At 35.3% G+C, this 23,019-nt stretch overlaps 1 protein-coding gene across 1 annotated transcript in view; it reads right to left on the bottom strand.

The window, feature by feature from the left end:
• The window catches only part of LOC113236669 (cardioacceleratory peptide receptor-like), a 77,805-nt gene that overhangs the window by 16,969 nt on the left and 37,817 nt on the right, over positions 1-23,019 (bottom strand). The window contains exons 3-4 of the mRNA XM_026472830.1: positions 20,287-20,390; positions 11,343-11,436 (exon numbers count right to left, since the gene is read on the bottom strand). Coding sequence (XP_026328615.1) covers positions 11,343-11,436; positions 20,287-20,390 — 198 coding nt within the window. The remainder of the gene's footprint in view (positions 1-11,342; positions 11,437-20,286; positions 20,391-23,019) is intronic.

The following is a 23,019-nucleotide window of genomic DNA, read 5'->3' on the forward strand; positions in this document are numbered from 1 at the left end:
GCACGTTAGACGTTTTACCTTTCCAGTGTATTATAATGAGGTTTTAATAAATATTAAATTTTTCTGCGTATTATTTGTTAAAAAAATGTGAGTATTTCATAGTAAGACTTGAATAAGAATATCCATTAGATAAAAATACAGTTTTAAATTACATCGTCTATTTGAAAAGTGCCAATCATTATATTGTACAGTTTCACAAAGGAGTTTTACATCTGGCAGTAAAGTGAAAATCCTTGTTATTAAAAATGCTTTTTATTTTTTAACCCTTTGGCAACGTTTTAAAAGCTGTTCTAATAATATTTCTGACGCGCATTTAACGAGAATTGGGTAACATTTACTGAACAATTCCAATATTGTTTAAAAATAAAATGATTTTTATTTTATTTTCAGTACGCAATTCTATAAAAGGAGTTATAACTCCACTCCAGATGAACGAATTTTGAAATTAAGTGTGCAATATTATTATAATCACAATTTACAGAAACTGTTTTAAATGGAAATTTAGAAGAACCATGTCAACTTGATATTAAAATTATTGTACTTATATTAATTAAAACATATCAACAACAACAACGAACGTAGTCATAGACCCTAACTAGGGAAACCCTGTATTGCGCCTCCCATGGACACACACATTGACAACCACAAATTACAGCCAAACTCATGATAGAAATAAATGTAGGCCATGCAAATATTTCTTTCGGTCCGGGAATCGAAAGCTATATATATTAATAACATTTATTAATATATATAACATATATATTAATAAATAACATTTATTAATATATATATAACATTTATTAATTTATTTTAAAAATACCTTTATTAAATAAATAAATAAATGTTAGACAACATCACGCACCAATAAAGTTCTGATTGGCACTCAATCACAAAGATTTTAGTCACTGCGCCCGTCTCCCTGAGACATAAGTTGAGAAGTCCCCATAATTTCATCAGCACCCTTACCCTTCCAAACAGGAACGCCGTGGCAGAAATAGGTAGGCATTTCCCATGTCAATAGGTATCAATTTTCCCATGGTTACCAATGCCGGTTATTGAGTCCTAAGCGCCCAGTTACCCGCAGCTACCACGCTTTCACGCACATTAATGGCGAATTTGAATTCTATTTACTAGGCCACAACATTTAAATTCTTTGGAATAATACAATTTCCGCGCGCCCGGAACGCTCATTTAAGTTAAAACGTATAAGCTAAATAAATAGAGCCTATTTTGCCGTAACTCTTCGGTCTCTGAACACGTACACGCGGTCGCTGCGCGGCGTGAGCGCAATGATAAAAGCGTGTCAAATAAAAGCGCCCTTAGAGGATTAGTGTTAGCCACAAATTCACAACAGTGGTGCGTTCAATTAGGCGTTCAAGATTTGCAATGTACGCCGTTATTGTATTGACGTATCCAACACACGTTTGCACATAAAGTACGCTCAAGCCTAGAAGTGCAGAATGCGAATTAGTGACCTAAGATTAAGTCCAAATTCTTTTTTTGAACTTTTTCAATATAAAAATGAACAATTGATGATCACGTTTTATTTCCATCGCATATCTTCCGCTCGAACGTCTTTTTCGCTCTTATAACATGGACTTAAAGCTTTTTCTGATCGACTTAATGCAATTCCCTCGTTAAATGCGGTGACTTCTTATGTCAACAATGAATATTCAAATTTTTACGTCAATATTAAATTTGTGAAAAATTAAGGAAGCGCTCAAACCATTAGTAATTCAAATCAAAACATACTGCCGGAACAAAGACAATCTCGTTATAAAACTGCCGATCCGATAAATTGTTTTAAGACGCATAAAGGAGCTGGAGGAGGTAAAGCGGTCATCTTTGCCGTGTTATATAAATTGGTTAACTCTATGTGGGATGCTAGTGAATGGAAGATACCGCACGCAAAAACATTTTTATGTACCACTAACTACATGCAACATGTCGTACAATGATCCGTTGTTTCGTATGTGCAGGAATTATAATAAGGTTAGCACTGAGGTTGATATATTCCACCAATCTTTAAAATCATCTGGACGCTAGTCTATGAGGTCTGAAAACTCGGTCCAAAATGCGTTCATTTTGCTGATTCTTTTTGTAGATTTTTAAATTATTTCTAAATAGAATATCTGTTCTAATCTGTTCCAAACTAAAGAGTGTTGTAGTATTCAATTAATATTAAGTATTGTACATGGTTTGTGAAATATTATTGTGTCTAAATCATTGACTTACAAATTATATGGACGTCGGGTCCGCGCTAAAAAGTGTCCGCACTTGTAAGGCGCTAAAATCGTATACAGAGCGCGACACTCCGCTTTAGTCTTCATTTGTTCTACTGACAGCGCGATACTGCGATGACATTACAATTTAAATTTCGAATAGGTTGACTTGGGACATTTTTTTCGTGGTTTTTGTATTAGACCCGTCGTCCATTTATTTGTAAGTCAATGGTCTAGATAAATAAATTAATCTGTGATAAGAATTTCAATGTTGACTTCGAAGGACACTCTAGTATAATTGTAGTGTATCAATCTATACACATCTTGCGGCTGTGTTCGGGTTTAGTTTATTTTATAGTTTGTGACGCTGAACCAGATTGACTTACAATTATATGGACGTCGGGTCCGCGCTAAAAAGTGTCCGAACTTATAGGGCGTTAAAATCGTATACAGAGCGTCATTCTCGCTTTAGTCTTCGTTTGTTCGACTGACAGCGAAGCAAAATTAGACAGTACTGCGATGACATTACAATTTAAATTCAACGTTTTAGCTTTTTCATATTCCTTTACATGTCACTACGTTTAAATAGGTTGATTTGGGACATTTTTTTCGTGGTTTTTGTATTAGACCCGTCGTCCATTTATTTGTAAGTCAATGCTGAACCACTTATGTTTCACATGAACTTCTCCGATACACGAAAGCGCTTTGATAAATACGCGGCTTAAAGGTTACATAAAAAAACTTTTTTCAGTTTTAGCAATAGAGTTCTTAGTAGCAGCAGAGCACCTTGTGAAAGAGTTCGTACAGGTTAATACTGCCACCTTATCTATTTCTGCCGCCAAACAGTAATGTCAGCGTTACTGTGTTCCGGTTTTGAAAGGTGATTACAGGTATATGGGACTTGTTAATTTATGTCTCAGTGTGACGGGTGCAGTGGTAGTCGTCCAGATCTTTGTGATTTAAAGCTCTGAGTGGCACTGCAACTGTTATGGATAACGTGTTACGTTCAGTAACACGCACGTACCATCAGGCGCACGACTTTTTCGTTCCGTCACTTGATATTATAAAAAATATATTATATATTTATTTTTGAATTCAAAACTCCGTACTAAGCAATTGATGCATTTTTGTTTTAATTATAGCGAAAATAAAAACATCTAGAAATAAAAAAGTTAGGTGGGATCGTCGATGAGATAGATATATTTTTTGAAAATGGAGAAAACGGAATTTCGAGTACTCCGTTTCTCATCTGCAATCAGAACGTCAAAACTTATCGAATTATGATACGAACTATTGCCTCACCCCCGTACCCATTTGACTTCTTCATCTGATTTTTTCCTATTTGCATCAAATATAAGGACGTGACAGCCGAAACAGCGGCTTCATTTTCGGTTAATTTTTTTTTTTTTTTGGTGGCTTGAAGATGTATAGCTGGTCAAGATGTTAAATGTTAAAAGGAGCCACGAGCATGACTTGACTTGACCAGCGATATTTCATGCCCTCTACACGATCGCCATATTGATGTCACGTAGAGGCCACACGATGACTGTATTAATTCGTCGGATTGTCGAGCGCGAAGATGGACGTGGAGTCAATTGCGCGGCGGCAATTTATTTATTTACTACGTACAAATACTATATAAGTGTGCACCAGAACCAAGTCATTAAAAAAATGGCGCAAAAGAAGGTGGTGGATGCTGACGATCCAGCGTAACGGAACAAGATGAAGACAAAACTGAATAATGGGCCATATTTGACATGCGCCCGGAAAACTGACAACAAAGCAATCACGCACTATCGCAGGCCATCGTGGCTGCCATTACGCCACTACGTTCTCTACACGACGGGCCATCCAGATGGACCATTACGATGGGCCATCGTGTGGAGTGGGCCAAAAATGAAATAAAAATGAACCAAAAAACATTTTTTTTAACCGAAAAAAAAACCTCTGTTTCTTACCGTCACATCCTCAAATTTGACGCGGACAGGAAAGCCGTAATTAAAAAAATACTTTTTTTTGTTCTCTCAATTTCACGGATTTATCAAACCGTCTTCGTAACAATCTCAGTGCAGAGTACTAAAAAAACCGACCTCAAAAGTACGTGTATTACATATTTTTTTTTAATTGACTGCCTCCGTGGCCGAACGGTTACCATGTTACCATGCCGGACTGCCACGCAGGTTCCAGGTTCGATTCCCGGGCCGGGAGAAATATTTATATGGCCTACATTTATTTCTCTCGTGAGGTTGGGTGTAATTTGTGGTTGTCTATGTGTGTGTCCATAGCACCCGCGACACAGGGTTTCCCTAGTGCGGGGCTATGTTGAGTGTGTGCGTTATTATTAAAAAAAAAAAATTACATCTATTTGCCAAGTTTTATTGAAATATCCTCTAGTTCGCCACTATACAGGACTTGACACAGGAGATAATAAAAATCGGTTCTCACTAGTCAAAGTATATTGAGAGAGAAAAACGCCTTGAATTGGAGAATAGCAAAACCAACCATTAAAATAATTGTTCTTTAAGTAAAATGTAGGTGTTATTTCTTTCATTCTGTCTTTGAGTGTTGTTACGGTTAGACGCGGTCAATTTGTCTCGGAATAGTTAATTACAAGTTCAAAGAATTATAGCTTCTACGTCAATAGGCATTTAGTGTAAATTGGTATAATAGTGATAAGGAGTGTTCGGAAGCGCACATGAAAAGGCTTGCCTCCCGTTTCTCTTTTTTGTTTAATACTTCGTCTCTGCCCGAGTTACATTGTGACCATCTTCGGTCCTTATTGGAAAAGAGATAATCTGTTTCTGTCCGCGACGTCCGTTTCTGACCTTACGTTGCTTATCAAGTTGTTTAAATATCAACACTACCGTCTTTTTCCTTCTGTGTTTGAAAAAATAAATTTTTTTAAATCTTATTAAATAAATATCCATTAAAATAATACAAAGACAATGAGTGTAAAAAGAAACCCGCAAAAAGCTCTGGATCTTACCCTGATTTGACAAAACTTCGCGAAGAACCTTCATCTAACAATACTCTCAGAAAGAGAAAGGTATCCGAGTGTCACAACGAAGGAATTTTGTCTGATTTTCAAAATAAACTGACGTCCTATAAAAAGAACTTTAGAAGTACATTACGAAAAATTAAATAGTACTTTGGACGCCTTACGACAGGATTTCAGTGAATTCAAGCAGCAATTAGTGGACATAAACATAACGATTTAAAAAATATCCGAAGAACATGTTGTATTAAAAAGCGATGTCTTTAATGAAATCTTCTAACGTAAAATATGTCTCAAAATTAGAAACTCTGTCAAACGAAACCACAGACTTGCGAACCACAGTTATGAACTTAACCGAACAGGTCCGTCTCAAGGAGCAGCAGGGAAGAATAAATAACCTGTAAGAATGAAAACCTAATGAATATCGCCCAAAATATTGCTACCAAGATAGGATTTCCCCTGTGTTCATCCGATGTTGACTATATTCACCGCGTACGACGTTTGAACTCTAGAAATACTAATGACGCCGATGCCCGCAATCCATCTCAGGATCCATGTACAATCCCTAATCGCTCACGCGATACATGCAGCCGTAGACGCATACCACACCTACAGATGCCGGTGATGATTTTATACCGATTTATCGGATATCCAAGTTATAACAGGTATAAGAGCTATTTCGGTAACTACTATATCAAATCATAAAGTTTTTATTGCCTGGCCCTGTCATTTAAAAAAAAATATACAACTTCAATAATACATCACGACAATGGTGTGTGTTATTGTTTGGGCTGGTGATTTCGGTGTTTATTTATTGAAAACATACCCTAAGTAGCGTTTTTTAAATTTACCCTGAATATAAATGTTTATAAACTATACTTTAAGGAATAATTTCATGGTAAACGTTAGAACCACTCAAACGGAATATTATCATATTTATCCAAGAACACCAAAAATTTAATTAGCGCTTTTTAAGAGCAGTATTTGCGGTGTATTACCGCGTTTTATTTGAGATGTTTTTGTTGGTAGTACGTAGGGTATTTATTTAGCAATGCAGAATAATAATTTTTATTTATAAAAACTTTTATAAACTAAACTTTTATACTTTTATTAACTTGTATTTAAACTGAATGCTTTTCTAATTTGCGAAACCAAATAGCCGCCACTTTGCGGTAGGAGTAGCGCATCGCGTGACCGTATTATTTTGACATTTACGCAAAGAAAACGGAATTCCGATATGCTTGCAGCCGTCCGCACCAGACGAAACTTAACAACAGTAGACTGAATAGCTCAACTAAACCGGTTTTCATTAACGAGCAGTAGCTTAAATGTGACGTTTTCAAGTGTAAATTTATTTTACCTATGGAATAAATAATCTTTGACTTTGACTTTGACTTTGAGCACCTAACACCGGAAAATAAGATGCTGTACAAAAAAGCCCGGTTGTTGGCAAAAGATAAAAACTATTCATTTGTATGGTTTTCGGACTGTAAAATATTCGTACGTAAAAATGAAACCTCAAAAGTTATATTAATTTCTGACGAAAAGGATCTGATTAAAATAAAATGACCACGAATATTCCAATTCTCTGTCTTAAAACTGTTAACTAGTATACTGTGTCATTTATTGCTATGTTATCATAAAATAAGAATTTTGGTATAATTTGAGTATTGCCATAAAAATAATATGTGTATTTTTTTTTGTGAAAGTTTATTTATAATTGTTGGTGGAACCCATTTTAGCGTGTTACTAAAATTCTCTAGCCACAATGGAAGTATTTATTATCAAAATGCGAGAGGACTACACACGAAGTCACATAATTTTTTGAGTAATATTTTTAATTCTAATTATGATATCGTATACATACGGTATCATAATTAGAATTCAAAATATTACTAATACATGTATTACAGAAACCTGGCTTAACCACAACTTTTATGACCGTGAATATATTGTGCGACGTGAATTAAGAACCCATAACCTAATTGACATGCGTGCTCCTGCGCCGGCCGAGGAGTCATGGGTCTCGATCCCGCTTCGCGCGGGTACTGCCTCCCGCTCCAATGTCACTCCGCTATATTCACATATTATACTAACCTATATAGCTCACGGTCCGAACCATGAATCTCGTTTAACATCTCCCATGCTCATTGGTACTCCATTAAATCCTCCAACAGCTTAAATATACAAACAAATAATGATAATTTACCTAGTCACACAGCTCATTTTATGAACATATCGTTATTATCACAGTATAACTATCAATGTAACATAAATAATAGATTATTAGATTTGGTCTTTTGCAGTGAAAATTGTTTAGTTACACTTTATAAATATCCTTTAGTACCCGAAGGTTTGCATCATAAATCTCTAGAGGTTGACTTAAATCTGAATTACTCCACCCCCTTGAAGATAGCGCCTATCACTAGAAAAAGACAATTTCATAAAGCAGACTTCGACTCACTAAAAACATCATTACGTGCTATTAAATGGGAACAAATACTAACCACAATGAGAGGTGTGGAATCTATGATAAGTTACTTTTATGAAATTATTAACAATCTTATATGGAAACATGTCCCCACCTGTAATTTAAATAATAACCAACACTATCCGCCCTGGTATACAAGACCTCTTATAAAACTTTCAAGAGAAAAATGTAAATATCACAAAAATCGGAAACGCTATGAGAATTCCAGAGATTATCATACTTTTTCTATGTTAAGAAAGAGATTAAAGATACTAGAACAAGAAACATACAAAAATTACATATCCATTTCCGAAAATAAGATCAAGGAAAATCCAAAATACTTTTGGTCATTTGTAAAATCAAAAAAGATCTAATTCTGATATTCCCGAAAAAATGATGTATAACGGCGAATCAATCACTGATGGTAATGAGGTTTGTGAAGCTTTCAATAATTATTTCAATTCCGTCTTTGTATCACCTCGTGACAATGAATTAAAAGACTCGCTCTTAGACAGTTTTGGATCAACTGTAGAAATGAATTCGATAAATATTAACTACGATTTGGTCTTCAAGGAACTCAAAAATGTTAATACTCAAAAAGGTGCGGGTTCTGATGAAACTCACCCTATTTTTATATCTATTTGCGCTAAAGAACTCGCGTTACCCAACCTTGTCATTTTTCGAGCCTCTATTGCATCCGGTATATTTTTATTTTGCTGTTTGGAAAAGGTCGCTTGTTACCCCTATACCAAAAAACATTATGCGAGACCAGATTACAGAATACAGACCTATCTCAAAACTCTGTGTATTAGGAAAGATCTTGTAAAAAATAGTGACTTCTCAGATGTCCTTCGGTTACCGAAACTACATCTCTGAACAGTAGTACGGATTCTTTAAAAAACGTAGCGTTGACACAAATATGGCATCTTTTGTGGAGCGCCTATCGCAAGCGCTCAGTAATAATTCACAGGTGTATGTCGTGTGCACTGACTTTTCCAGGGCTTTTGATAAAATAAATCATGATATACTTATCCAAAAGCTAACAAGAGCCGGTATGCACGGCAACCTCCTACGATGGATCAAAGCCTATATCACAAACAGGAGTCAAGCTGTCTGCGTAAAGGGATACTGCTCACAGTTTTTACCAGTACCTTCAGGTGTACCTCAGGGTTCGCATATCGTACCATTGCTCTTTTCTTGTAAGAATACAAGAATGTTGTCATTACAAATGATTACATAAAGTACCATATCACAGCCGTCTTAGTTATTATACTTGATATGATATTGCTGGCACTATAGGTCTATTTTTAAGAGAAATATATGTAAATAATTACTGTTTCATGTATGACTGTTTGTTGCCACAAATAAATAAAAAAATAATTACAAAACTGAATGTTTATGCGTGATCAGCCACCCTTAGAGGTGGATGATTTTCTTCAAAATGAAATGGGACCACTATGGAGGTACCCTTTTTCTAACAAAAAAAGAATCATGAAAATCGGTTCACAAATACCGGAGTTATCGCGTAACGTACATACAAAAAAACATACAGTCGAATTGAGAACCTCCTTCTTTTTTTGAAGTCGGTTAAAAAGCAAGGTGGAGCTCTTTAGCTCCGCGTACTCATTTGAGTAACGCGGTCATTTGTGATAAGAAATTGGATATTGTCTTCTATGGACACTCTAGTATAATTGTATTGTATCAATCCATAGACGTATCGCGGCTGGATTTGAGTTTAGTTTAATTTCCATAGTCCGTTATGGTGTAAAAATTGCGTTTCACAAGAGCTTCTTCAACATTTTCGTATCTAAATAGTAAAAATTTGTTTTGGGCCCTTTACAGTTCTCATGGTCATGGTCAGACTATTAATTTTTTTTAAATCCAAAAAACCTTTCCAATTTACGCTATAGATTATATCATCATAAACTATTTTATAATATTTGAACAATATGATTTTTCAATAAATTAAATTTATTATTGCTTAACAATTCAAATTCAAATTCATTTATTCTCAGACCAATTAGTCCGTATGTTACTGTTCACGTGTAACTCGGTGAACTTGCGGAAAACAGCCGAGTCCATTCTACCTGATATCATCCTCAGGATACCATTGGTGCTCCCACGCAATCGCAACATCTGTGACGCACTTTTTTGCGCATTATTGCATAAAAATCATCAATACACGTATCCGCAAACATGCCAGAGGCGCTGCAAAAGCGAGGAAGCCTCAACAGAACCCTAAAGATGTTATTACTTTACACGTAAGGCGTTGTAAGCTTGCTGTGTGAAGTTGGTCCACAGTGCACCTGTATAAAAATTCTGGAGTTAAGCTCTGAAAAGAGTTATTTTTACATATAGAGAGCACCTAGGAAAATTCTGAGCCAACATAATACCGCGTACCGATAACACCCTGCGCTCTCTCTGAACATCATCATCATTCAACATTTTCACTAATAATGTGTCCTAGTAACTTAAACCGCGAGATACGATTCAAGGCTACGCCATTTAGAAGAAGCGGTGGAATATTATGTAGGTCTTCTTTATATTTAAAAAGAAACTCGCTCTTCTTTTCATTGTACCTTAGTCCATGCCTCACCGTATAAGTTTCAGCATCTTTCTCAGACAGATTGATGGACTCTACTCTACTAACAATGGAAATTAAAAATATATATTGTGTATAGCAATAACTTTTGTAACTATAACAAATAGGGTCATTTGCATTAATATTTGACAACTAGTTGATGCCATTACTATCTCAGTATCTCAGACCACGGGACCTGTAAGGGCGCGTTTATTTGACACGAATTTCATCGCGTGCACGTGTGTAGCGACCGAATTGTTTTAGCAAAATACACTATTTATTTGGCATTTAAGCAGGAATTAAGTGTCTGATACAAGCTTTGTTTAAAAACATATACTTTATTTCGCCAACCTAACAAGATGGAATTCAAAATTATAATCAACCTCTTCTAACTTAAAATATGTAAAGAAGTTACAGGGCGTTGTCAGCTATGCGCAACATATGTTACCAGATCGTTGGTCCACCATGTGGGGGGCCTACCCACTGAACGTCGTCCGGTGCGCGGTCGCCGAAGAACCTTTCCACCTCAACAGCCATCTGTTCTCCTAGCTATGTGGCCCCTGCCACTTCAGCTGAGCAATTCTTCGAGCTATGCCGGTAACGTTAGTTCTCCTACGGATTTCCTCATTTCTGATTCTATCACGTAGAGAAATACCGAGCATCGCTCTCTCCATTGCCCGCTGAGTGACCTTGAGCCTTCTTATGAGGCCCATAGCTCCTGTTCTTATTTTCTTCATAAAAATTTTTCAGCGCCCGCTTTGCGGGACACGAGAGACGGTCCCCTACACCTTACCTCGTAAAATCTAAGCTCACGTTCAAATACCTTCTCTTAAAGCTTTTTCGACCGGCCAAAATCTCTAGTCGATAAGTGCGGTGAAAACCTACTTGTGCCTTCATTTAATAGCTCACTGAAATACCATGGCACCCCGTGACCTTAAATTCGCTCATTACTTCAATAACATACTGTTATTCAATTTTATAAAATGCCAGGATGTTTCACCACGATATTCACGGTAATTATGATAAACATGCTGTTATATGGAACTAGTGGGGTATACAGTGGGTAATACTTACAGCTGCCTGAAAAGTTCATAGGGTTGGTAATGGCGTCACAGCGGTCGATACTCAGTGCCACTAAGACGTATGTGGACGCGTACATCACCACCGCCTGAAACATAGATATAAAGATTGTAGATTGAAAAAAAAAAACGTTTTTAATACAGTTGCTCAAAACGTGGTATTTTTCGCACTACAAATCGTGCGGAAAGTTGGATTTCTCGCACTAGTGCTTTTTACTTTTCCAGTTTTTTTTTAATTTACTGTTGTTTTAAGTCTTAAACATAGAACTAAAGAGATTGTATATTTATTTCATATTTATGTGCTTTGTGACGTAAGTCATTCGTCATTACTATACTATATCTATGGAGAGACCGCATTTTTACACCTATGAAGTAAATGCTCCTTAGTAGCGATTATGTAGAAAATAAAGTAATATAAAATAGTAATTTTAATGTGGCTGAATACTGGCAACAGTTGCCATATTGAAAAAAGTCGGCCAAAAATTTTTTTCATCGTTTACATTCCCGCCTTTTTCATTAACTTTTTTACGATTTGATTTTGTTATTGGCAAAGGAATAAAATGAGGTTTTTTTTAAATACTGTTTTATTTTACTTTCAATGTAGGTTTTTCGCAAATGTATTAAAAAACGTTGTTTGATACACATGTGGATTTGTCATTTTCACTTGTCTCGAGCCTCGAGACTCGTGAATAATGACTAACTTTCCGCACTTGTATCAAAAATAACTATTTTGCACAGGCAGTTACGTGGTAACCACAATCTCGAATTAATTTTTCTACCAACAAAGTAACGTTTATTCGAATTTTCATTACCCCGAAAACCGAATTATAACGAAACCGTTGTTCTTTCAGGACATGTTGGATGTTTATCACAAAGACACGATTAGGTTCGGTATATGTTAGGTTAAGTTAAAAAAATAGGTTTAAAAGAAAAACATTTTCCTCTCAAAATTACTTTCGAGGTTATGAAAATCCAAGCAAACGTTATTTCAGGAAAATGTAATTTCGGAACTCTCATAGTTAGTGATAGAAGTTACGATTTTTTAACCGACTTCAAAAAAGGAGGAGATGCTTAATTCGGCTGTATTTTTTTGTACTCAATTACAACGACATTTGTGTATCGATTTCTATGGTTTCTTTTTTGATAGAAAGAGAGTACCACAATAGAAGTCCCATTCAAATTTCAAGGAAGTATCCCATCTCTCAGGGTAGTTAATTAGGGGATGAATACAGTTTATTGGATTCCATTTACTTTATGTTAACCAATTTTGTAATGTTTTTTATAAACAACCACCACTGGTACAACACAAACACCACTGGTAATCGACATGCCCGCCAATAACAGCTGCAGTGCCATTCAGAGCTTAAATTGCAAAGATCTGAGAAGCACAGCCACTGGGCTCATGACCCTGAGACATAAATTTGACAAGTTCCAAGTGCCTATACTTTCACCAACTCCTTTACCCATTTATGTCTATGATTGGACTAATCGATTCTTCATTAGGTAATTCAAATTTAACACACCTTGGCGTCTTAGCATTGAGCAATAAATTATTAGCATTAAACCACTAAACTACTTTTTAGAGGATATCGTTAATATTATCATACTATCGAGTTCTTAGGTTTTCGCGATTGTTACACATAGGAAATGAAACTATTTTTCCGGATTTAAATCGCGTATATTTGTTTTTTCAAACAAACCGACGTTTCGGGCCCTTTACAGGTCCCATGGTCACGGTTGACTGAGGTGGTACAGTCTTCAACCAGTTATGTCTAATATTAATGCAAACCACCCTATTTTTCACTATAGTTACAATAGTTATTAATTAAATACCTTATTTACTATGGAACAAGAGAATTGTGGTACTTTAGCTTTCTTAGATGTTTTAATTAAAAGAAATCCTAATAACACCCTAGGCCATACTGTATTTCGAAAGAAAACCCATACAGATAGGTACCTCAATGGTAATTCCCATCACCATCCTAGCCAGTTAGCTACCGTGGGCAAATCTTTGTTTCAGAGAGCATATGGTGTCTGCGACAGTAATCATCTGGCGGGGGAACTTCAGCATATAAAGCAAGTCCTACATGCGAATAAGTTGAGGATTCCACGCCAACGCCGCAGACCCCGTGTGAAACCACTTACAGTCGAGCGAAGACCTGCCATCTTACCTTACGTGAGAGGTGTTACAGACAAGATCGGAAGAGTCCTCAGGCGTGCATCTATCAAGACCTATTTCAAGCCCCTGAGGAAGATTTCTCAGTTCCTGAGACCCGTGAAATGTAACATCCCCTTACAGGATGCAGGAGTTTACAAGCTTGACTGTGAGTGCGGTCTCTCTTATATTGGACAAACAAAGCGAAGTATTTGTACCCGCGTCAAAGAACATATAGCTGATGTCAAACACCGTCGCGTAAACAAGTCTGCAGTCTGCGAGCATGTCATGGATAAACCTACACATTCAATGAAGTTTGACAAACCCCAGGTCCTTGCAAAAGAAGTCCGTTATCTACCCAGGATGCTGCGAGAGGCCATTGAAATTAAAAAACATCCTAATTTCAACAGGGAAGATGGTTTCTCCGTACCACCAGTTTGGGATCCAGTATTTCCTCTAATGAAAAATCCCAAACAGACATAAGACTGCAGTACTAATTAATATGTTTTAGTTTATTCTAATTTCTATTAATAATTAATAATAAATTAAACCTAATAAAAATTCATTCAATAAAATAATTTGTAAAACTTAATGTAGCGTAAATTGGAATGTTTTCTTTGTAAAATTAAAAATAAGGTATTTAATTAATAACTATTGTAACTATAGTGAAAAATAGGGTGGTTTGCATTAATATTAGACATAACTGGTTGAAGACTGTACCACCTCAGTCAACCGTGACCATGGGACCTGTAAAGGGCCCGAAACGTCGGTTTGTTTGAAAAAACAAATATACGCGATTTAAATCCGGAAAAATAGTTTCATTTCCTATTATCATACTAAATATGAAAGACGGTACTTAACTGCTAGTAGCAAATTCTACTTATTACATTTATTACAACTTTGTCCTTTTGACGAAAATACGTTGTCTACGTTTCATTTTCCGTCAATAAACACAAGATACTCGAACAAACATATTTCACAAAACTCAGAACATTCCAATGACTTCGTTGATAAATTATATACTTCGAAGAAAACGTATTGAATCGGAAAACTTAACTTCCACATTAATTTTGTGTCTTGTACGGCATCAAATATTGAAGATTATTTCAATTATCACTAAATTGAGAGCTTTATTAAGGCTTTTATCTGGTTCGGGCCAATGATCGACATTTTAAGAGAATTTGTTATCAAACATATATCAATAGTGATTACTTTACTTGGCAGATATAATCTTAAAGAAAGATAATGCTGTAGTTTCATAAAAAGCTATTATAATTATTACTAAAAGAAACAGTTAATATCCAGTAATGAACACCAAAAGTCCACTAATTAACTAACCAATAATCAACACTCACCAATAATGAATACCCAGTAATTGACATTTAACAATAAGAAACGTATTACTATGATAGAATAGTTTATCCTAAATCTTATTACAAATTAATTTAAAGGAGTCGGTCACTCGCGTCACCTTACATAATAATAAATAGATCACGTAATTTGACATTGTGGAATTGTTGGCCCTGTAACTGAATTTATTTGTTGGGGTTACTCACTCGTGTGTCCTTAGTCTAATCATAACAGCCATTGACTTACAATTATATGGACGTCGGGTCCGCGCTAAAAAGTGTCCGCACTTGTAATGCGCTAAAATCGTATACAGAGCGCCAAACTCCGCTTTAGTCTTCATTTGTTCGACTGACAGCGCGATACTGCGATGACATTACAATTTAAATTTCGAATAGGTTGACTTGGGACATTTTTTTCGTGGTTTTTGTATTAGACCCGTCGTCCATTTATTTGTAAGTCAATGATAACAGCATATGTTTTTGTTTTTTTTTTAAAAAATACCAAGTGACGGGGCGAACACGTCGTGCATCACGCCATACACGCCTATCAAACAGTTGCAGTGCCATTCAAACATTGACTTACAATTATACATTCAAAGCTTTAAATCGCAAAAATGTTATGGGCACTGCCACTGCGCCCGTCACCCTGAGACATAAGTTGACAATAATGTTTTCCTCACATAGCGCCAATCCCCACAAAATCCCCAATCTAGTTGAAATTCCCCACAATTTGGGGAATTTCCCACAAATTGGCAACGTTGGATGCAATAGTCGTATTAATTCGCGCGCGAGTCATGTCAGGTCATGTCTTTGTTTGCTGACAAATAAATAAACATTGTGAAGTAATTCCGTGTTCTGAAATGATAAAAACGATTGAAATGTGCGCGTAAGGTACTGTGTGACGGTGTGACCTCCTTACACCGTCATCTCACCTTTTTATATCGCCTCTCTCCGCTTGTATCCTATTTTTTTTTTATTTTACATGTATTTAAATTTTAGATTTGAATTGTTCCATCTTCCTTCACTTTCTCATTTTGTTTTCGTACCACGGTCACTTCCAGCTCGACCGCCACAACAGTCGGAGCTGTTTCAAATTCCATCGCGAATAATCGCTAATTCTGGTTCTTTACTACATTTATAATCATTTAATAAGCTAAATCATGTGTAATAATTTATAACAGTCTACAGCCTTCGTGTACCTATATCTGTAATTCAGTTACTCGGCCTATTTAGGGTCCTTTCTTTGAACTTTACTTGTTTAATAAATTTTGTGGACCGTAACTTTCCCGTTTCATTGCCGTGAACCTGTTCACGGCTAGTTAGGGGTACAACCTTTCAACTGTACTTTAATGCTGTGTATGTGTATTGTGCCGTCTATCAATAGAATACAGTGAAATCATTGTGTGAAATGTGGTTGGCGTGAAGAAATAACCTCAATTTTGTAATGAAAATTTTATTTCTTCCAACATAAGTTAGGTATGTCATTAAAATATTCCTTATATTTATATGATAGGGAATTTATCCATCTTTCTGCAACAAATTGGATTTTTTTCAATTGTTTTTTTGACCTAGTGTTTTGAAAAGTTTTTTATTGCATAATACGCTCACTATTCCCTATAACTTTTATAAAGTTTTTGTAATACTGTCAAAAGAAAAAATCGCTTAGAAACATCGCGTTTTGTAGACAATCATAAAAGCTTCATAGGAGTGAATTCTTCTACAAGATCAACTACACTAAAGCAAGTAAATTGTAGTATTCTAAAGTTTTTCTGTAGATAAACTAAAATGCTAAAAAGTAAATCTAAGTTGAAATTAACCTGAAGAAGCCTAGAACTTCTTGGAAATGGTTTGTTTTGTGAGTTATTTTGTATATTTAAGCTTTCTTAGATATTTAAACCGAAAATCGATAACCGTATTTTTATTAAGTTTATATTTTATACATAAATATTTAAAATTTAGCGAGCGCATTACTTTAATGGCTGGTTTTACATCACTTTTAATAATGCATTTAAAGTCGCACGTCAATTTGCATTTTCTAACCGATTAAACATTGTGCGAAAAAGTCAGAAATATTATATCTAATTTTTCCATGTTGCAATTTTGATAGTTTATATTTTGTAAGCCATTAAACTTGAAATCTATTAGTATTAAGAGAATTGCGTTTATAACACTTTAGTATTTTGGTTTTAAAATAGCATTACTAAGAAAACTATCATAGACTATAAATTATCTAAAAACTGTCTACATTCTACAAATGGTCTTGTAGCATTATAGAAAGGTTACTTGAGAAAAAAGATAAGAATCCCTCTTAGCACTACCTACAGATAGTTTCTCAAAGCACTCTTGTGATCTACTAATAAAGTTGTGCCCACTTTTACTTTAAATTATCTAGAAACCTTCATCAAGATATCTTGAGGGAATTTGAACTCTTAAAATATTTAATCGAATTAAATTCTATTAGATATCTTATAGTATATATTTAGATATGGGTGTGCTCCTTGGGTGGAAATTACCTGAAAGATGGCAACAGATTATATGAAAAGATTAACACGGCCAATACAGAATTGATTTTCATTTATTTCACACCGCACGGACTTTTAATAATAAGCATAAGAAACCTGTCAGTGTTTGATTTAATCACATTTTACCATGATTGCTACAAGAATTCTGGAATTCCCCATTTATTGTACTTACTTCGCTGACTCAGCGACCCGAAGTGGATCTTGACCTCCAACTCCAAAGTACGCCATTTTTACGGTCTTGTGCTAGTTCTGACCATTCGGGCACATTTAGCTCCCTCAGGTCTTTGGCGACTCCGTCCTTCCAGCGATATCTTGGAGACTCCACTGGACCATGCCTCTTAGGTCCCAAATGCGTTTTTTCGGCAACACTACCCTATCCCAGTCTTTCCACATGCCCAGCGAAGTCGGGCGGATTTTACTTCCCCGATTATGTTTGGCTCAGACACTATCTCTTTGATCTTTCTACTCCAAATTCTCCTTTGATTGGTCCCAGAATCTTTCGGAATATCTATGTTTATTTATTTATTTTTAGTTCTTCTTTCAGCGTTAGTGTCCATGTCACACCCACACATTAAGACTGGCCTGATTACTATTTTGTAGACACGAATCTTTCTTATGATATTTCATATTTATTGTGATAATTCACATTCAAAACGTCTTTATTATTAAGTAAACAAAGTACATTTGAAAAGCGTCAAATTCATTATAGATGTTACTCATCCGCATGACAGAAAGATTAGATTAGAGAATTCTTTAGAAAAGAATTTAATAAGAGGTTTTAGGGATTGCTCTTTGAAAATAGAAACTAAGTAATTTACATTTATCATTTACAATAATTTATTATTAAAATATCATTCATAGAAATAACTGGAAAGATCTAAACGGATCACTCCTACGTATCTTCGTCACGCAGAAGCTGTATCTATATTAATATAAATAAATAAATAAATAAATATCTTTTGTTTAAAGTTTTTCCTTCACGTTAGTTTTAAATTTACAATAATTTATTATTAAAATATCATTTATAGAATAACTGGAAAGATCTAAACGGATCACTCCTACGTATCTTCGTCACGCAGAAGCTGTATCTATATTAATATAAATAAATAAATAAATATCTATCTCTATAAAGTTTTTCCTTCACGTTAGTTTTAAATTTTATAACAAAAGTACAAACATTGAACGAATTTGTGACTAAACTTTATGAAAGACGGCTGTTAAGAACAGACAGTTTATTTTTGTTCCTCATATTAAATAGGTCTATCATTACTTTTCAGGAAAAAATACTGTATTTCTGAACACAAATTGCATATTTATAAAACTTATCTCTCAGAGACACTCTGGAGCCAAGTTTGTAAATTGCCCTAGCTTCACGAATCTCTTAACTTCCAAGGACCTTCGTTTAAGTTACGCCAGTTTAACATACTTAATGCACGTTTTCAAATAGTTAATCTAACTTCCAGGAAATTCTACAGCCCGGGCTTTTGTATTAAGGTGACGTGTGGCCCAAAATAGACGTTTTGGCTTCGTTCGAATTAGTAATTAATTATTTGTGCCAAAATTTACATTTTGATTGTAGTGTTCCATTTTATGATTAAAAGCAACAGCTATGTAATTAGCACGAATCCTTTTGACGTGCTTGTTATTACTTATTTATTTTATTTTGAATATTTTTATCACATATTGTTTTATAAGTAATATAGCGTAAATTGGAATGTTTTCTTTGTAAAATTAAAAATAAGGTATTTAATTAATAACTATTGTAACTATAGTGAAAAAATAGGGTGGTTTGCATCAATATTAGACATAACTGGTTGAAGACTGTACCACCTCAGTCAACCGTGACCATGGGACCTGTAAAGGGCCCGAAACATCGGTTTGTTTGAAAAAACAAATATACGCGATTTAAATCCGGAAAAATAGTTTCATTTCCTATGTGTAACAATCGCGAAAACCTAAGAACTCGATACATATTGTTTGTTTTCTATAATTGTGTTTTTTTTTGTTTGTGTTTTGAAGTAATTGTGTAATTTATTATATATTTATAACTATTTGTAATTTATGTATTTTGCATAAATAAAGTCTTTTTTTTAAATTTATTGGTGAGACTAGCGCAAAATTGTGGTGGGGTAGTAAATTAAGTCGAGCTGTTTATTTGAAATAACGAGCCAGCAGGTGAAATTACAGGCACGTGGGACTTGTCAACTTATGTCTCAGGGTGACGAGCTCAGTGGCTGAACCCCTCAGATCTTTGCGACTTAAAGCGCTGAATGGCATTGAAACTGTCATGGAGAGGCATGTCGTATATAGTGATAAAAGAGACTCAGTCTTTTAAGGCGTTTTTGACTCTGAAATTAAGACTGGGTGTTCGAGTCTTTATTAATAAAACTCAGTCGTTATACTAAAAGATTCAAAAGACTTAAACGACTTGAATGACTTAAAAGACTCGAGTTGTTTGCAAAGGACTTATACCTATTTTATGTCTTATTAAACCCAAAGTTTACAAAATAAAAATGACGTAAGTAGTACGTAGTAAATAATCACGTTTATTTATAATAAAAAACGTTAAATAAATACCTTGCGGGTAGAAACGAAATCAAGCCATACGGGTCATGACTCGCGACTCCCGAGGCTATGAGGCGCCAGTCGTTTTAGTCCTACAATACTTTTGAGCTTCCTAGTGTTAAAAGACTTCGAATCGAATTAGTCTTCAGTTTTAGTCTAATGACACAAGACTTGAAAGTTAAAAGACTAGACTAGTCGTGAGGCGTTAAAAATTAGTCGAGGTTTTTTAAAAGGCCTTAAAAGACTGAGTCTCTTTCATCTCCAGTCGTGTAACACCAAGGGCTGGATATAATAAAAACAAAAGATCCCCATAATAAAGCCAAATGCAGTAAAAGAACGCAAAATTACCTGCAGGAATTTGACGAGCTTGCACATGAACTCTCCGGCCAACCACGCGATGGTTATCTTCTGGATGATATCAGCGAACACCAAGATCATTCCCACAAACAGATCTGAGGGAAAAAAAGATAATGCTTAAAAAAATACATATTATTGAAACAGCTAAGTCAAATTTACTTTATACGACATCAATAAAAAATGTAACAATTATTATTACTGGTACAAAGATCGAATAAGTACGAAACAAAGAAGAGATATCCCTCGTCAGTCATTGATGCCGACTCCGTACGCTTGCCAAACCATGGCAAGGGCGCGCAAGCACAAACGTGAGGATGGTGTGTTTGGGTTGGCTTGCGCAAGCTTGCATGTGTTTGTCGCCTATCTGGTTTAGTGTCGGTCTTTGTGCACAAATCAAAGGAAGCTTGCGGCAAGCGCTTGCCATGTATCCACGGGTTTGTGTTAGTTAGTATTGTTTGACATCTGTCGACAGATAGATTTATATTTTCTGCTACGTTTGGTTGATAAATGGATATGCCGCATATTTTAAAACAATGACACGTCTTCATAGACGTGACTATAAGATTTAAACCTTTGCCTTTTCCTTAGCGCTAAGAATTTAAACACAACTATTAAAAACAAATCATAATGGTCAAAGAAATTAAAAAGAAGTGATATCTATCAAACGAGACTATTTTATTCTTTCTGGAGTGTAAGCAGAACCCTGCATTTGGAATCCAAAACAAGGATTATAAATACAAAAAGAAAAGAAAAAGCAGCAAATGAACGTTTCCTTTCTTCTTGCTTCTTTTTGTAATAATAATTGATCTAGCCGGACCTAATGCCAGCTCTACACGCTAGATATTTGCCGCAAGCTCCAAACGTCTACAAACGCTTGGCAAACTAGTTTAGACAAACGCTTAAAATCCACACGCTTGCAAGCGCACTAGTGTGCTCCAGAGAAGCATTTTTTTTTTAAATATCAAGTGATGTGACGAACGAGTCGTGCGCCCGATGGTAAACTCCGAACTTTAAATTGCAAAGATCAGGGGCACTGCCACTGCGCCCGTCACCTTGAGACGTAAGTTGACAAATCCCATGTTGCCTATAATTTCACCAGCATCCTTACTCTTCAAAACCGCAACCGTAATGCTAACATTACTGCTTGGCGGCAGAAATAAGTAAGGTGACAATACTTCCCTGGACGCTCTACTGCTACTAAAAAGCGTAATAGACGTTGAATTTTACGGAAAAAAACTATTCGAAGGTCTGCAATGGGCACATGGACAAATTCCTAAGATCTGCTGACTCAGTCTGTAGCTTAGTTGGTAAGAGCAGGAGCCACGCTGCGGCAGCAGTCAATAATTCGAGTCCAGTCAGATCGAAGATTTTTTTTTTGTGTTGTTTGATCCTTGTGTCAATAACTGTAGATCTCTAATTCCATTGCCGAGTATAGATATCAATTTCTCGTTCTAATACGCATAGCATCGACAACTATTGACTAAAACCTACTACAAAAGCTTTCATATTTATTCAAGACTCCATTAGTCGTACATATTTGTCCAAGAAACTACTTCTCTGAGAAGCCTTGATTTTATTTACTTGTTTATCTCTTCATATATCGTCTGTTTAAAGGTGTTACCACATAAGTGACATTTTCTACAAAAAGTCTCTATATCGCTATGGTAAAAAATCATTATCTTTCTGCAGGTGAAACTCAATAACAAAAAGCTATAAACTTAATAAGTGGTTTTATCTGCAGAAAGATGGTGATTTTCTTACAACAGGTTAATAATTTGGAGATTTTTTGTGGATTTGTGGAATGTCACTTATGTTGTTTTACTTTTAACAGACGATATTAGTATTTTATATACCAAAATAATGAATATAAAGAATGAGATAGATTGTAATAATCATAATTACAAGTTACGGCATCGCAATTACTAGACGTTTAAAACATTAAAAAATATTACATATATAGCATATTTAACAGAACAAAAATATTACATTCAAGGGTTCACGTCACGTATAAAGTACTTTATTTAAATAAATAAGAATTAGACATAAAGTACACATCAAAATAATCAACATCGATTTAATTGCCTCCGTGGCCGAACGGTTACCATGCCGGACTGCCACGCAGAGGTCCCAGGTTCGATTCCCGGACCGGGAGAAATATTTGTATGGCCTACAATTATTTCTCTCGTGAGTTTGGGTGTAATTTGTGGTTGTCTATATGTGTGTCCATGGCACCCGCGACACAGGGTTTCCCTAGTGCGGGACTATGTTGAGTGTGTGCGTTATTTAAAAAAAAAATAGCTTAATTGAGTAAAGTAAAACCTAACTAAAAACAAATGCATTTTATTTACATTTTGTGACAAAGTAGAAACGGTTCGATTTTTTTTTTAATTATAATAGTTTGACACCGATTACACAACAGTTTCATTACTAATAAATGTAATGAAAATGCAGCTTAGATTTAATGAAAAGTTTAATGTATAACTTATTACGATATTTCACAAAACACAATAAGAAATAATACAAAATTTATATGTAGACTGAAACGCGTTTTTGTGGAGTCTGTTAACTTTAAAGCGACTGTCCTCCTGTCTGACGCCTCGGGCAACTCGCCCGAGGGGATGATACGATACTTCTACACAAATATTTTTCAATTAAAGTCAACGCAAACTCACGAGAATGCAAAGTCAATCTCGAACCACTCGACAAACTTATAGTAGAAGGGAA

The sequence above is a fragment of the Hyposmocoma kahamanoa genome, unplaced genomic scaffold, assembly GCF_003589595.1.
Source record: "Hyposmocoma kahamanoa isolate Upper Pololo Valley unplaced genomic scaffold, ASM358959v1 92, whole genome shotgun sequence".
NCBI lineage: Eukaryota > Metazoa > Arthropoda > Insecta > Lepidoptera > Cosmopterigidae > Hyposmocoma > Hyposmocoma kahamanoa.